The sequence below is a fragment of the Zonotrichia albicollis genome, chromosome 1, assembly GCF_047830755.1.
Source record: "Zonotrichia albicollis isolate bZonAlb1 chromosome 1, bZonAlb1.hap1, whole genome shotgun sequence".
NCBI classification, from domain to species: domain Eukaryota; kingdom Metazoa; phylum Chordata; class Aves; order Passeriformes; family Passerellidae; genus Zonotrichia; species Zonotrichia albicollis.
The window spans coordinates 37,259,271-37,275,916 of NC_133819.1; the positions used below are offsets into that span (position 1 = coordinate 37,259,271).

Sequence of the window (16,646 nt, forward strand, 5' to 3'; positions counted from 1 at the left end):
AGGGTGGGCAGTGAGGCATTGGCACTGCTCTGGTGCAGTGTGGCTGTGCTGTGCAGCTCATGCCCTGCTCACAGCTGCAGCCAGCCTCTGCTGGGGGTGCTGCTTTAGCAGGTCCCAGGTCCACGTGGTCACCTTTGGCCAAAGCAGCAAAGAGCAAATATCTTCTGTGAAAACCTGTACAAAGCCTTCCCCAAAGGCCTCTGAAAAAGTCTTCACATGGAAAAACAAACTCATTTGCTAACCCAGGAGCCATGCCCTATACCTTCCATTATTTTTTTATCAGAGCTGATCCTCTCATTCTCTAAAACCATCCACAGAGGGAATGGTGCAGAAGGAGCAAGACATCTTCTCCCAAGTGAGTCAACTTGGGTGTGCGTGTATAGCCTACTTACTGCATCCCCAGAAGCAGTGATGCAGCTTCAAGAAAGTCTAGTTATGATAGGTGTGGGAAGAGATAAAGACAAACTTGTGAGTCACAGGAGAATGCCAGGGGCAGAGCCTACATTCGGGACTCGGAATCCTGTACTCCCACCTGTAAACCTGATAATAGGTAAGAAAGAAGGAAGTGATTGATGATTAAAATAATTATGGAATAAATTAAGATAATTAGTCTCCTTATTTATCTCCTAAAGTGTTGTCCAAAACTGGAATCCCGGGATTCCAGGCCCTCTGGTTTTGTGCCACCCTCTAAAATAAGAGTCCTCATCATTAGGTCTTCTTCGGCAAGAGTTCTAATTTGTTACACTGTCCACTTGTGCAGAGCTGCAGCTCCTCAGCTGGGAGGAAGCATCAAAATGGGAAATGGGAGTAGTGAAACAACAACAAACCAGCTCTTTCTACACTCCAGATATTTTGCAGCTCTTCCTCATAGATGGGTCAGTCTCAGTGAGGGAGAAGTAGCAGTTTGCTATTCCCCAAGGGCCTGTGTGGGGCAGAGAGGCTGTGAAACAATGAGTGAGGATCGTGAGCCTGCCAGCCTTGGCACAGGAGGTGAGAGATGTGAGGGTTTGGGGACCCACAAAGAAAGCTGTGGCAGAAGGTAGAATGGATGGTGATAATGTAACTGTGCCTTCTGCAGTCCCAGTGACCTCCTGCCTCCTTCACCCCACAGATCCCATCTGGGGTTGGTGCTGCACTCCTAGGGCTCCTCTGCATTTGTCAGCTGTACACAGCACTGTTACAGTCAGTCCAAATGCAAGTTTTTAGCCTGTCTAGTTTCTGCTTCTTGGCTGAGGGGTTAGCAGTGGTGCCTGTGGTTGTGTGTCTAGTTCCTGGAAAATCTAGGATTTCCAGGTGGTCCCCCACACAGATATGTGGAAGGCCCATGACTGAGTTTGCACAACCAGATGTGCTTAAGCCACAGAAACTTCATCCTACAGAAATAATATCTATGTCAATGTTGTATCAAGGGTGCTGGCTGGCACCTGGAGAAAGGAGAAAGGAGGCCCTTTCTCTCCCATCCCTGCCAGCAGTGCCTGGGCCAGTATCCCAGGGGTATTTCAGGCTTCGAGCACCAAATGGCCTGCCCTACATGGCACAAGCAGTCAAAATGCTCTAAGTGGAGTCCCAGAGGTTTGCAGGGATCTCTGCCACGAATTAAGGAATAGAAAGAACAGAAAAATACATTAAAGAAAGGAATAAACTAAAGAATTGTGAGGAGTCAAAGAGAAGGTAAGGGAAAAATAGGTGTTACATCCCATGTTTGCGAGAAGAGATCCAGAGCTCTACTACCACAAAATAATACATTGAAAGCCTATGCAGTGACTGCTAATGGCTAAATAACTTCAACAAACATCTTCTGGACCTCACACACACAGCTCAAATGGTGCAAAGGCAGGAGTGACTCCAGCTTTTAGCTTTCTCACTTGGTTTGGATTAAATCAAAACTCTGCAGTCAAGAAGAGCATCCTCTGGGTAAGAAGCACATAAAAACTGCTAAATGGTCCATCACTAAAAAGAAATTTGTGTGACTGGAGCAGCCATGGGTGTTGCAAATAACATTTTATCCGTTTATTTTTCTGCATTTTTCCCATTAGAAACTGGGTAATTGGGGTGTGAGGTTTCCTACCAGAGCAAAAACCTGATGGGAAGGTCTGTGCTGTTGGAGTCATATGTAAGCACCATGGGAAGCTGACGAGATGCTAGAGGCAGCCTAATGAGCAAAACTTTTGTATTGTTAATACTTCCAGTGATTCATAAATTATTGATAGCACTCCTGAATGCCTGGTGGCCAGGAGGGAGGCCACTTCACCCACAAGGAATGCACTAATGAAAGGATACAATAGGATTTCATACTCAGTTCCCTGAAAGAGCAAGAGCTATGCTTTTCCTATTGGAATTGAATGGCAAGAGTAAAAACAGGTGGAAGAAAATCTCTCTTGAGGAAAAGGAGGGAGACAAGGCTGGGTTGGGGATGCTGGATCTGACTGGGCTGTGAGACAGGGATGAGGGTTAGGGGTAGACTCCCACAGCTCAACTGTGGACTGGGTGGTCCCTGTCAGAGCAGTAGCATACAGCATTAGGCTGCTATTAACTGAGTCATTATTTAATTTATGGGAGCAAGATAGGCCCCAAAAGCCCTAAATGACAACTTGGTAATAACCAGGAGTCCGGCACGCCCTGAACTGTATTTTGATTTCCTCTTTTGTGACTCAAGAATGCAGCTGCCTCCTTTGCCTCCTTGGAATAATACAAACACACAGGCTCTTGCATTTAAGCCTGTCAGGTGTTCACGGTGAATTCAGGCAGGAGCAACAAATGTGAAATGCATGTCTGACCTGCTGGGAGCATGGCTCTGGGCAGGGATCTCCTCGGGGCTGTCAGCAGCCTGAGTGAGACCTGAGACCCACATGAGCTGGCGCCTGTGTCTCACCTGGCTCCTGGCTTCCCTAATTTGATGCAGACGAGTAGCACTCCTGAAGTCACCTGGCCACTCACCTGAGCTTGTGAGCAGTGCAGGCAGGATGCAGGATCATCTGCTCCCACCTGGGCTTCCTCAACTTGGGTTTCAGAGTCAGTTCCACTTGTGCAAACCCACTGACACGCCCCAAAGGACAGAAACTGAAAACTGTGGTGAGGGTTTTTCAGACAATACTGTGAGTTTGAATCTAATTTAATATATTCATGTTTAATGATGAAAACCAAGCAACAGAGGGGTTACGTGGGGCTCAGATTTATGCATGCATTATAATTAGAAAATTAGTACGTGCTGCACTTCTGAATTCAGCCAACAGAAGAAACCAGCTTAGATATATGCAACAATGACATGAGTCCACTCCTATCTCAAAGCATAAGGGGTTTGTTTTTTGCCTTTTCACTCCTTAGTCTTGTTAAAATTTTAAATGTAATATTTTTCTTTTCACTACAGCAGTTTAAGACAAAGTAAAGCTTTTTTTCATTTTGTTTTTAACAACATATTTGCACAAAGTTAGAATGTGAGCAATGATCAGGCTTAATGTTAAAAAAAAGAAAGGGGAAAACTTACCTATTCACAGTTAGAGTGAATAGAGCTTCTTTCTAAGCAGCTTCTAGCAGGCAGCAGTTCTGCAAGTGTAGTGAAATTAGTGTTTATAAATGTTACTATAGTAACTGTATCTGTAGCCACAAGCTGGTAGACTTACATTTCTGGTTATCTGGCGAGCATCAAGGTATAATGGAAAAAAAGAGAAATGGCATTGTAAGGCAGCCATGCTCTTGAGGATTCAAGAAGGAACTGCAGTAAAATTATTTGCTTCCTGACAACTTTCATCTTTGATTTTACTTTAATGGAAGTAATAAGTTTTCAGGCTTTTAAGGTTCCTAAAGAATAAGGTTGTTCACCTAGGCTGTGATACTGTGAGCATTCACCTGTGCAGTTTCAGACATAAATGCCCACTGAGTGGTCTTGATGCACATCGGTGGAGTTATTCATGTATGTGAAAGCAGTAAACGTATTTTCAGTACCAAAACTGTAATTCATTACATGCAAGTGTGCAAACTTAATGCTGGTTTAAATATCATTATCTACCTGGTTAAAGGAGAACCTGGTGTTTGGGGGAAAAAAAAAAAAAAGGAAAAACATACAGGGGCACGTAAAGGTACATCTACTCCCGGGAAAACTAGGAGTCGATGTTCAGGCGGGGATATTAAATGGTCCATTGCAGCCAGCATGTTGTTCCAGATGTGCTCTTTGCTCGGAACATTTGCTCTGCCGAGGAGGAGTCGTGGGAAAGCTGAAAGCGAAACTAAGCAAGAACAGTTTCATTTTCAAGTCCGAAAGAAGAAACCTAACCGGCATAAAGAAAATGCAAGCAAAGAGCTTCTTAGGGGCTACTAATATACACCGGCTATTTGTTATTTTAAAACGTGATTCGGACACCTACAACAAAAATTTAAAAACAAAAGACGAAGATAATTCTCTCCTAAATTACAGAGAAACTGGATTTTCGTATCACGTTTAATTTCCTATTAATCTTGAGGCTGCTGCCGCCAAGGGCAGCGGCTCCTCCACCTTAACCAGTCCGTCTTAAAGCGGCGGGGATGGCAGCAGCCATCTTACGGGTCGCTGTCACCGCTGCGGGAAGCCCGAAGCGCGCCCGTCTGCTCCCGCGCGGCCCGGGCACCCCGGCTCGGATGGCAGGGCTGACCCCATCCCCATCAACACCCTGCCCAGTTTAAAACCTCACCTCAAAATAAAAATATAAATAAGCAAATAGTGGAAAAAACCAGATCTTCCTGTTTCATTAAATGCTTCATTTTATTCCATTCTGGTTTCCTGTAATTTCGTGAATATGCCAACTCGCTGTGTAACAGCAAGCTTAAAAATATCCCCAGGAGCTGCGAAGGGAAGAAGGACGCCGCAGGGTTTTGTCATCCACCCTTCCCCCCAAATATTACTTCGCACAAACCTAGAGTTATGTTTGCTTTCCCCATGCAAGCTGCCAAGGCCCTGTGCCTGCAAAGCCCTCTCTGTGCGCTGGGACTTCCCTCCAAACTCACACTGCTTTTTTGATAGTTTAGCTTCACACATCAAAGAACCGTAAATCCCACGCAAACGCCCAGCCTCAATGCCAACCCTTCAAACCGGGTGCCGTAGTAGGGAATTGCCATTTGTGGTTTCTCACGGCTCAACCACGGTTTTACATACGCGCAGCGGGGCAGAACCGCCTCGCAGCCGGTGCACTTGCTGCTGTGCACGGAGTGCGCTCGCTCTCTGGAGCAGGGCCATTTCCTTAATTTAACTTTCAATTAAAGGGTAATCCCTTTAAGGTACAAACTGACCGGCTCTCAACACTTGTTTCTGGACACAACAAAAAACCAAGCCCCAGAACCGTGACACGAGAAACTAATCTGAGAGTTTTTGAATTAGCCAGTATTTGAAACTGACCCGTACTTTTACATTCAATTAGAAATGATCTGGGGAAGAAGCCGGGTGGCCGCAGAGTACACAATGTGGGAAGGCAATGGTTAAGCCAAACAAAGTAGCGGCGCTCCGAGGGGCCACGGCGGCTGCGGCAGCACCGCGGGCTCGCCGGGCTTCGGGACCGTGCGACACCGCCAGCGATGCCGCCTCTTTTCAGGGCAACTTTCCGCGCAGCCTCCCGGAGGGCCGGGATGGCTCGGTAGCGGCTCCGCACGCCGCGGGTGCCGCCGCCCTTCCCGCGGGGGCGCCGCCCGCCCGCGCAGCCCCCGCGCAGCGAGCAGGGAGGGCGGGCGGGAGGCGGGCGCGCCCTTGCGGTGCGCAGCGGCGGGAGGCGGGTGCCGGCCCCCACCCCCGCCGGCGGGGCAGGAGCCGCCCGCGGAGCGGCGGGTCCCTCCTCCCGCCCCCCCGGGAGCAGCCGCCGCCGGCGGAGCGGCGAAGGGGAGGGTCCAGGGCCGGGCGCTCCGCGCCGCGCCGGCGGGCCGGACGGACGGGCGGCTGCCGCCGCGCCGCGGGCATGGCGGAGCCTGGCGGCGGCGGGGCCGGGGCGGCGGGCGGCGGCGGGCCGCAGCAGGGCTCCCCGGCCGCCGCGGGGGTGGCCGCCGGGGGGCCGGTCCGCAGCGCCGCCGAGAACCCCGGCGGGGCTGGCTCGGCGCGCACCGCGGGGAAGAAGGCGCAGCTGCGCGCCGCGCCGCGGGCCAAGAAGCTGGAGAAGCTGGGCGTCTACTCCGCCTGCAAGGTACCCGGCCGGGCGGCCGCGGGAGCCCCCCCGCCCACGGAGGGTGGGGATTGACGGGAGGGGAGGAGAGGGAGGAGGTGGGGAAGGGCCGTGCCCTGCCGGGGGCGGAGGCGGCCCGGCTGCCGCCCGGCGCTGCCCGAGGAAGTGGTGACTACGGTGGTGCCGGTGGATCCTGCTCCTCCCGGAGCTTTCCGCCTGGTGGCCGCAAAAATTAAACCCGTGCGCACCGAGTACGGGACTGCGCGTGTAGCGCCGCCTCCCTCCCTCTCGCCCTTCCCGCTGCTCGTCCCGCTGCCCGACGCTCCGGCTGCTCCGGCCGTCCCTCCGCGGGAGGCGGCTGCGGGCGGGGCGGCTCCCGGTGCCGGCGGTGAGCGCTGGGTGAGCGGCGCAGCTGCAGCGCTCTCCGCGTAAACATCCCGGGCGGGGAGCGCGGCGCTTCTCCGCTCCGCCCGCACGTCCCGGCCCCGGGCAGGGACTGCTCCCGCCCGCCCTGGCCGCGGTCTCGCAGCGCGGAGCTGTTGTCACCGCTGAGGCCGCTGCTCCGGGCGGGAGCTGCCACTGTCGCCAGCGGCGCTGGCAGAGGGGCGAAGGGGCGCGGCCTCCGCGCTTGGGAAAGTTGTGTCCCCGGCGGTCACGTAGCGCCGGGGCGGGTGTGTGGTGCCCGAGGGCACGGCGGGGTCCCCTGTCCACCTGTACCCTGCCCCAGCGGAGCTCTCTGCTCCGTGTCTGCCCGGCGCTCGCATTCAGGAGTGCTGCTCCAGGTTTCCCATCACAAGCACTTTCTGTCCACCTGCGATTTTCTTCTTGGTGGGAGAAGCGGGACTCGCCTGTTTATTATAGAGGGAGGGAGCTGGGTCAGAGCTGTCGCTCCCGCCTTTAGAGCTCAGGCCGCGGGCATTGTCGCCTGTGCTCAGAGCACGGGCCGCTGGCTGCGCTGCTGCTGTCAAGGCAATTTGTGGATGCACAGCGGGGCTGACATATTTAGATTGGCAGTGCTGATGTCAGATCCCCTAGTAACGCTTTCGGCTTTGAGAGTAGCTGTTTGTGAAAAAAGTGCATCTTATTTTCTCTGTTCTCCTACTTGGGCAGATGTTAAGTGAAAGGCCAAGCTGACAAACGAGACGAAGCATCGTTGCACCACGGCTCTGTAGTCCTGGCTGGCTGTGCGAGGAGATTTAGCTGTAGGCAGAGGGCATGGCGCAATGCTGCCATGGGAGGGCAAATTACGGCAACCACACATTGCAATGCCTTAGCTGTTCCCACAAGTGCAGGCACCCACACTTCAGCTTTGCAGCATGCACGGGACAGTGTGAGATTACACCGGTGCCAATAAGGTTAAAGAGCAGCTGCTGTACTTGAACTTTGCAGCACTAACTGTGGGGAGAATGATATGGCTTGAAGCTTTCCCAGTGATAATTCCCCTTTGCACCCCCATATTTTAATGTTACCAACACTTGCTAATAAATGAAGCTGGTTGTGAATTGGGTAAATTTCTCGTGGGCTGTTAAAGAAGTGTGTGTGTGTATTTAAATTGGTTTTTTCTTCCTTGGTTGGTGCTTTTTTTTTTTTTTAGTTTTCCTCTGATGCAGCTCCAGAAGATGTTTTTGAGGGTAAAAGCCTTCTCCTGTAGTGCTCTGTCCCACAGAGGTTGCTGTGCTATAGAGAAGCCTTGTCTTCTCTGAAACTCTTTGCTTTTTTGAGGGCTCACCAGCCTCTCTCTTTCAGGTGCTTTGTGGTAAAGCAAGGTGAGCACCATTTGGAGGGGAGGAGGGCACACTGTGGCCTGCAGGCAGCTCCTCTTTCCCTCTTGCAGGACTCTGGTGATGGGGTACAGAGCAGGAACAGCTCCTGTTGTCAGTGCTCGGCTGGGTGTCCTTTGTCTGTGACAAATCTTGGATGTGTGTCTTGGTACTGATAAATGGAGCAGGACCCATGGTCAGGGGGTCTCCCTCCTGCCAGGATGTAGGCACAGTTCCAGCACTAAACACTGCACTGTGTTCAGGTTAAAATTGATATTTGACTTCTCTACAGTGGCATCTACATACTCATAGCAAAAACAAGTAAGCAGGCTGAAAGCCCCTTGCAAGCTTCTATGAGATAAGGTGGGAAGGATGGTGCATGGTGGAAGAACGTTTTATTTTTTCTCCTGAGCACCTGGCAGGTGCTTCAGAAGGACACTTTTTGGCTTGTAACATTGCTGGAAACTGTAGCCTGGAGAAGCTGGTTTGCCAACTGTAGCAGTGCAGTATGTAACTTTAAACTTTTTCTTACTTTGGGTTGCAACTTCTCTTTCATGGATTTTGCATTTGTGTGTGTGAGTACAAAAGAGTGAGAGGAGGCAAACACTCGCACCATCTCCAAAGGGGACATCTGTTCTCATTCAACTAGTGACTGTACATGGATCTTATGTAAATCTACATGGAGCTGTGCAAGTTGGAGTGCTAAAATATGTAACAGCATCCTTAACGCCAGTCACCTTCTCCCACAGGAGTTTCATTGCAAAATTCAGCATGCAGAATTCATTAGGAGCTCAGCCTCAGGGATGTTTGGAGTAAGAGCCAGGGAGCACCTGTCTGCTAGGGATAAAGTCAGAACACAAGCAGGTGGAGAGGTCAGTGACCGTGCAGAGGGTGAGTCTCAGAGCAGAAATGCTGAGCGAAGAGTAAAAGGTGCTGCTCTGGGGCAGGGTGCTTGGTCCTCAGGAAGGATCTCCTGGTCCCTCTTTACAACCCATCCCTTTTCATCATGGGAAACTTGGATAAAGACTGCTGGTAAATACATATTCGGTGTGCACGTATCCTGAGCAGAATGAGCCTGAAGTTTAGGGAGCTGAGACTAGACAAATGTGGAGTTTGGGTTTTTTCCTGATAAAAGAACTGGACCAGGAGAGTTGTAGCTGTTGGGCTGCTCCACTTGACTTGTTCCTCTGTGAGAAAAGTCTGGGTGGAAGGCACAGAACAGGCTGTTCTTATTAAAAACCTTCTTAAAACCCAAATCTGAAGGAGGAGGGTGGCATTCTGAACAAGATATATGAGAGGAGTTGGTACTGTTTTCATGACTTTTGGAGGTACACAGTAGTGCTGTGTGCTGTGAGGGGTTTTGTATTTGGCACTTGCTGTGTCTGTGTGTGTATGAATGGCTGCATACATCGTTTTGGTTTTGTCCACTGTGAAATTGAGCATTAGGCATGTGAGCTTGCAGCATTTTATATAAAAGCAGCACTGTGTGACTTACACACATAAATATATTTAATGAAGATGTAGGAGGAAGCCTCCTCTGCATTTTTTTCCCCCTATTGGTTTACAATATGTGAAAATACAACTCTCTCCTGTCTCACTGGGAGGTTTTTTTTGTAAATAAGGTGAAATATGTACTATTTTAGTACGCTAAGTTTTCTGTAAACTTGTTTAGTTTTCATTATACATGTCTTACAGTAATGCCTGGGTGTTTACAGATATAATTAGAACCCAGTAGTCTAAAGCACATGCACAAAGAATAATGCCTCCTTGAAGAAAAGCTTTTTGCTTTAGATAAGCACAATAGACAGAGTGAGAAGGGCTGTGGTGAGATGACTTGGCCAAGGCCCTGCAGCAGGTGAGCAATGGGCAGATGTGGAAGTGAAATCCCAGCCCCAGGCTCCAGACCAGCTGCTGATCCTTTCTGGAAGCACTTCTTCCCACTCCTCATTCTAGAGTGGCCTCTAGTTTTCCCACACATAAAAAAAAAGTGTTCATAAGGTAAACTTGTACCACCTTTTCCATAAGAAAATATTTTATTTCCTGATTTTTATAAGGCAGATTAAGAGGAGGCCTATTTGGCCACATTACTGCTGGGCTCTTTATACTGAGAGTACAGCTCCTTGAAGCTCAGCTTGAAATGTGTTGTTTTCTGCAGAAGTGTTTAGGAGAAAAAGAAGTCATCTAAAGCTTTCTTACCACTTTCATTGTGGAGTGAATCTGTTTTATAATGTCTTACAGGGCCAATTAAAGCATCTTCCTTTAAATAAGAAATTACCATTAACTTTACAAGCTAGGAACTTGTTGCTTATTATTAATAATAGCTTTATATGGTAGCCTATTCTCTTCTGCAATGATTTAAGGAAAGTACAGGGAATAAAATAATTGGATCAATCAATAAATTAAGAACATGCCCTTTAAGCTGCCCATTAAACTGCTTATTTTGTATTGTTAAAGTTAAATGGGTCAGCTAATTTCCTGATACATATGAGTGGCTCTTTGAGTAGTGTCCAGCTGTCTCCTTCTTGAGTACTGGACATATGAGTAGTAAAAATATATTATTTAAATTCATCAGTGTATTTATTATAGTTTATGTGATACTTTTTGATAAAGTTATCATTTTGAGCTTGCTGTGAGCAGGAAAAAGCTTATAAGGCATTTCACTCAGCTTTTGTGTCGGGAGGAAGAAGATGTTTTCTAGAGTAATTATACTTGCTGGAAATAGAGAAGATCTGTAATGTTCTGTGCATAATCTGTTGAGCCTGTTTTGCATCTCAATTACCAAACAGGGTAACCTGTATGATTTTTAGCTGGAAAGAAAAATCCTGCACAACAGCTATTTGAAACTCAGATTTAGAACTCTTGGGGTCTTTTGCCTTATAATTCAGTTAGCTTGAAGTTTGCACATTCACTACCCAAAAGGAGGAGGGATATTTTAGTCAATAGATTATTGTAACTTTCTTATTTATTATTTGCAGAGCTGAAACTCACCTAAAAGGGGCTGAGATATGTACAGTATTGTAACTTTCAGGTGCTTCCTTTTTTAATACAGTACTGACAATTTGTGTTAAAATGTGCTGTATTTTTTCATGGTCCGTATTTGACCTATCAGTGAATACTTATTCAGTATTCTAATGGAAATGATCACTTTAGTTTTCCTAGAGATATAGTTTTCACTGCCCAGAGCTACTGGACAGTTTGATGTCTCCCATTGTAACACTCCACCAAACATGGAAGGAGTTAAAAAGAAAATTAAAATTGTGCCATGTAGTGCAAAATGTACATAATTTCTGCAATTTTTCTTTTGCTTGTTTTGTGGTTGGCTTCTTTTGTTTGTTTGTTTGTTTGCCGGGGGCGGGGGGGAAGGCAATAGCATGTAGTTGTTGTGTTTTATTTTATTGCACTCCTCCAGTTTAATTAAAAACCACCAATGAAAGTGTCGTGTTCATGATCCCTGCAAAGATGATGGTCATTATTTTTCAGGCCTCATTAGGGCACAAGTTCTACAGTGGATTTATCAGAGCTCTGCAGATGTCCCAGAAAACAAGACTTCAAGGAGTGGATGTGCTACTTCAAATACTTTTCCTTCCTTCCCTTAAAACTGTTTTGATCTTACATTAAATTTTTGCAGAGGTGAAGTCATACTTTATTTTCTAATGAAAAACAGATGAGTGACATTAAAAAAAAAGGAAGAAAGGAAAAAGCTGAAGATAGTCAAAGAAAGGACTGAATGAGCAAAATGCTGTGGAACATTTAAAACAACTCAGCAATTTAAGCCACTGAGGAATGCACATTGCATATTCACTGCAAAATACTTGCACTGTCAACATCTACAATAAAAGCTAAGTTTTAAAGAGGACCTTTTTAGGTTCTGTTTTGCCTTGGTTAACAGAACATTAATGCTGATTCTGATGTTTTATTGAGATTAACCAAAAATTCCCACCCTAGTGGTTGGTTGGTTAAGGTCTCAAGAATAATTTGAACAATACCAATTAACAGCTGTTGCAAAAAGATCTGGAGGGGAAATACCAGCAAGAGCAGAAAAAAATTTGTCATCGAGCATGCTGGTTTTGTTCTTCTGTGGGTGGGTTGATATTTATTTTTGTCAGTTTAACTGAGCTGTTATCACGATTCATGCATCTGTTTGCATCTTTGCTGTTAATTATGGTGTGGCACTAAAGTTTGCATAGTTACTCACTGTTTATGGTTTTTTGGCTTGATAGTAAACATTGTTTGGTGAGCTTCTGTGACATACTGCTTCCACTCAGAGAAAAAAAAATCTCAAAAAGCTTGTGCCTGTTTTTAGGAGGGAGTTCTGGATATGCTTCATTGTGGCCTGATTTAAGGCAATAAATAATAAGCATGGTGATATGTCAGTAATTTACAGTGCTGAACATTTGTCCAGACAGCTGCATGGGAAGGGTCAAATCTTACTTCCCTAAAACAATATTCAATCCTTTTTTTTTGTTTGACAACTCCTGCAAAATTGTTTCTTGCGTTTTCTTTGTCAATAATCTCATTTTCAGACTTTTTTTTGTTGACAGTTTCTGTAGCCTTATGTTAAATGCAAAAACTTTCATGGGAACATTGCCTTTCTCACAAAACAAATGTGCACAGTTTATTTGGCATTGGTTTTGCATTGGAAGCTAGTTGAAAATTAGGGGTTTGTGTCATCTCCCAGGTGTCCAGAGTCCTTGCAGTGGGGCAGTCTGTGGTTCACAGGTATCCCCCAATCTCTGATCCCTCAAATCCATTTAGCTTGGAGGGCCTGTAGGGCTGGATGGAAACACAACTGGCTCAGTGCCTGTGAAACTGCAAGAGACGGCTTCTGCCATAAAATTACACTTCAGTTCTCTGCCAATCACATTACTCACTGAAAACACGATAGGAAAAGAACATAAACTTCACCATAAATCTTCTCAGATTGCATTTTATGAGACTTAGAAAAAAAAATTTGTTTTCATCTTCCCCTCATTTCATCCTGAAGCCTCGCTGATTACCCTTTATAAATGCACGGGTTGGCAGGCGGTCTGCACCCACTCAGTGAGTTTGGAGAGCCAGGAGGTTCAGGCCATGCAGGTTGTCCCTTTTTCAAGGGAAATACTGCAGAGATGGTTTTGCTGGGCACTTGCAGGTGGATTTCTGAGTCACCCCGGTGCCTGCAGAAAATGCTGCTCACAGCCCTCGGTGCCAGCCAGACTGCCCCGGGACAGGCCGTGGCACCCAGGGCCAGCAGCCCAGCTGGGTAAATGCTTAAGCCTCAGAGATGGTAAAAACATCATGTGGTGCTCAGCATACTGCAGGCAGCAGTTTTCTTGGTTCTCAGGTTACTGAATATTGAAATGAGTTTAAAAGAACAATTTACCAGCCATTTACAAAGCTGTCAGTGCTAGGAGCTGTCAAGCTGTGATCCTTTCTGCTTCTCCTGCGTTCTTCTTCCTAAGGTAGGATGGGATTTGGAAACTTAAAAGGAAAATGAAATAGGTTTCTGAAATAGATCACACTAAATGCATGCAGAATCAGTTTTGAAAAATGATACATTAGTGCTGCATATATTACCATCACAATTTTTCCTACTAAGATTGTTTCAGCCATAAATATTATGCAGCAATTGGCATACTTTCCTCACTGAGGTCTCGGCAGTACAATTTCGTGAGTATCTTTTTACAACCCAGTGCACAGATATCTCTGAAGAGTAGAAAAGCAGGCTTTCTTTCCAATTAGATCTTCAAATAGGAGTACTAATGATGTTAGAATAACCAAGATCTTTTGGATGTGCAGAAGAAAATCCCCTCCTGTGAAGCTGCTCTTTAGATAACTGGAATTGGTACTTTAATCTTCTGAATGATTTGAGACACGATTACCAAAGTCACAACCTCTCCCTTTGTGGTCTTCCCTTTGAGCTGCATTCTCTTGCTGGTTGTTTCACACTCAGTGAGTGTAAGCAAACTTCCTAGGGAAAGCAGCAGGTTGCAGTGGAAGTGTCACTGTCTTTGGCATCTGTTGCTTCAGTATCCAAGCATTCCTTGCCTTAAACAGCCCTCTCCAATAGTGCATTTATTGCTTGGCTATTTCAGCATTAGTTAGCCCTGCCTGGGTTGACATGGGCTTGGTTTCAGCTGTGTGAGATTCCTTGGTGCCAGTGCAGCTGATGAGGCAGTGACAAACGTGCTGCCTGTTGGGTGACCTGTTTATGTTTAAATAATTAAATCTGTCTCGGTGGCAGTGATAAAAAGGAGCGCAAGCTCCCATGCTAAGTGATTTCAGCTTTTATTATAAGAAAAATAAAGGCCTAAAGCAAGGGGGCCCACGGGCTGAGCAGGAGCGGTCCCGTCGAGGATGCTGCAGCGCCGGCGCTGGGTTCTTTCTTGAGCAGCGATGTCCCAGGCGGAGCGGCACTGGGTCACAAGCCCCTTTTTATCCTGTTTTTTGTCCCTTTGGATCGGTTTCTTTTTGGATCCTTCATTTGCATGAAGGTTTAAGGCGCTTGATTGGCCCATGGCTGTTCTGTCCAGGCTGGCTCGTTTCGCTTGGGGGTGGTGCACTTTCCTTGGGTGTATGATGGTACGTTGAGTGCCCTATTTCTTAAAAGTACTCTTTTAACCCCTTTTACAATATAATAACCAAACTAACAGAACATGCTAATGATCTATCTATGATTTTACAGCAGTTTCTAACCTATTTGTAACAGCAGGATCTGCAAATGTTGGTTTACTAGTAAATATTCGAATACTTTTTTCAGTAGAGTGAGGACTGTCTGTAAAGGAGCTAGGCAGGGTTGCTTATGTATTCTGTGTTAATTGCTCTGTTTGAGACAATATTCTGTTTCTGATAATTTCCAGAAAAGAAGGAAATAAGTAATGTGGTAGATAAAAATGCTAATGAAACAACAGCAAAACTCCCCGAGTCCCCTCTTCTCATCCTCCCCCTCCAAAAAAAAAAAAAAAAAAAAAAAAATTGCTTTTGAAATAACACAGTTCCAGCAAGTTCCTGTGTTCTGTGGCGTTGATCGATATCCCTTTGCTTTGATTTCAGGCCGAGGAATCCTGTAAATGCAATGGCTGGAAGAACCCAAACCCGCCTCCCACACCGCCGCGGGCCGAGCTGCAGCAGGCAGCGGTGAGCCTCGCTGAGCCCTGCCGCAGCTGCAGCCACGCACTGGGTGAGCTGCTCCTTCTCCTCCTCCTTCTCCTCCTCCTTCTCCTCCTCCTTCTCCTCCTCCTTCTCCTCCTCCTTCTCCTCCTCCTTCTCCTCCTCCTTCTCCTCCTCCTTCTTCTCCTCCTTCTCCTCCTTCTCCTCCTTCTCCTCCTTCTCCTCCTCCTTCTCCTCCTTCTCCTCCTCCTTCTCCTCCTTCTCCTCCTTCTCCTCCTTCTCCTCCTTCTCCTCCTCCTTCTCCTTCTCCTCCTCCTTCTTCTTCTTCTCCTCCTCCCGCGCTCTGGGCACCTGAGCCCCAACATTTCATGTCAAGGCCTAGAAATGGGAGTTGCGATTAGGTGTAAATGTCAATAGCTTCGATTGGAATATGTTTACTGTTTTAAAGATATGTTTAATGTGGAAATAATCCTAAAATTAGTTTTAAAGAAATCTAGCTAAGGTGCAACTTCTAACAACACCGATGTTCAAAGTTGTTAAACTGCAAAAGCACCATTAAGCTACCTGCCACAATTTTAATACTTTGTGTTACATATGCCTTAACCTTACACAGCTCTATCTGCCTTTGTTACAAGGTGAATGACTCTCCCGTAGGCTGTATTATGTTTCCTCACATTAGAACAAAGTATAAAATATTCTTGAGCATCACTAAAACAGGTAATCCTACCTGCAAAAAGAGCTGTGTCTTTTCTGAGTCACAGAAAATAAAACTAGGTTTGCACATCTTAGGATGGTCTGAGTTATTGTGCAGACAGCTTGCATGTCTTGGAAGCAACTGCTCAAAATCCATTGTTAAATGCTGTTGTGGTTTTTGATTTTGTTTTTCAGACTTAGAATAAATAACAATTTGTTACCCACATAGCCTGAAAAACAGTGCTGAATCACTGTATTATTATTTTAAGAATTTATACTTATCCAAAATAAAAGCTGATGGCTGTTTCTGCATATATCAGAATCACAGTTTGAGTTGGGAGGGACCTTTTAATGATCATCTAGTCCAGCCCCCCTGGAGTCAGCAGGGATACTTTCTGTTAGATCGCATTGCTCTGAGCCCCAGCCAGCTCTAACTTGGATGTTTCCAGGGATGGGGCATCCATCACCTCTCTGGGCAACTTGTTCTGGTATTCCACGACCCTCAAAGTAAAAAAAACCTTTTTCTGAAATCTAATCTGAACTCTAAAGCCACGACCCCTTGTGCTGTCACTACATGTCCTTGGAAAAGTCCCCCTTTGGCTTTCTTGGGGCCACCTCTGGGTCCTGGAAGGCTGCCCTAAGATCTCCCTGGAGCCTTCTCCAGTCTGAACAACCGCACACTCTCAGCCTGACTTCATAGGAGAGGTGCTCGAGCTCTCAGATCACCTTCATTGCCCTCCTCTCAACTTGCTCCATCATAGATCCACGTCCTTCTTAACAAATACTGAATAAAAATTCAGCTAAAATAAAATTCAGAACTAATTTAAAAGAAGCACTTAATATTTAATTTTTGTTGCTGCCCAAAACTTAGGACAATGAAAAAAAAAAAAAAAAGAGAAATTTAAAGCCTTCACAATAGATAATTTATTATTTTACTTTAGAAAAAGATATTGCGCTTTGAATTGAATACTTTTTCTTTTTTTGCATG

General features: G+C 46.4%; 2 protein-coding genes across 6 annotated transcripts in view; one reads left to right on the forward strand and one right to left on the reverse strand.

Moving 5' to 3' along the window:
- The window catches only part of EFHB (EF-hand domain family member B), a 56,045-nt gene extending 52,454 nt beyond the window's left edge, over positions 1-3,591 (reverse strand). For 3 of the 4 annotated variants that reach the window (XM_074538320.1, XM_074538317.1, XM_074538312.1), the window contains exon 1: positions 3,485-3,591. The gene's annotated coding sequence lies outside the window, so the exon portion shown is untranslated. The remainder of the gene's footprint in view (positions 1-3,484) is intronic. The other variant, XM_074538322.1, reaches the window with a different exon arrangement.
- Positions 3,592-5,404: 1,813 nt separating this feature from the next.
- Positions 5,405-16,646, forward strand: part of KAT2B (lysine acetyltransferase 2B) — a 41,076-nt gene continuing 29,834 nt past the window's right edge. For both annotated transcript variants that reach the window (XM_074538277.1, XM_074538285.1), the window contains exons 1-2: positions 5,405-6,137; positions 14,909-15,035. In XM_074538277.1, coding sequence (XP_074394378.1) covers positions 5,442-6,137; positions 14,909-15,035 — 823 coding nt within the window. In that variant the 5' untranslated portion in view covers positions 5,405-5,441. The remainder of the gene's footprint in view (positions 6,138-14,908; positions 15,036-16,646) is intronic.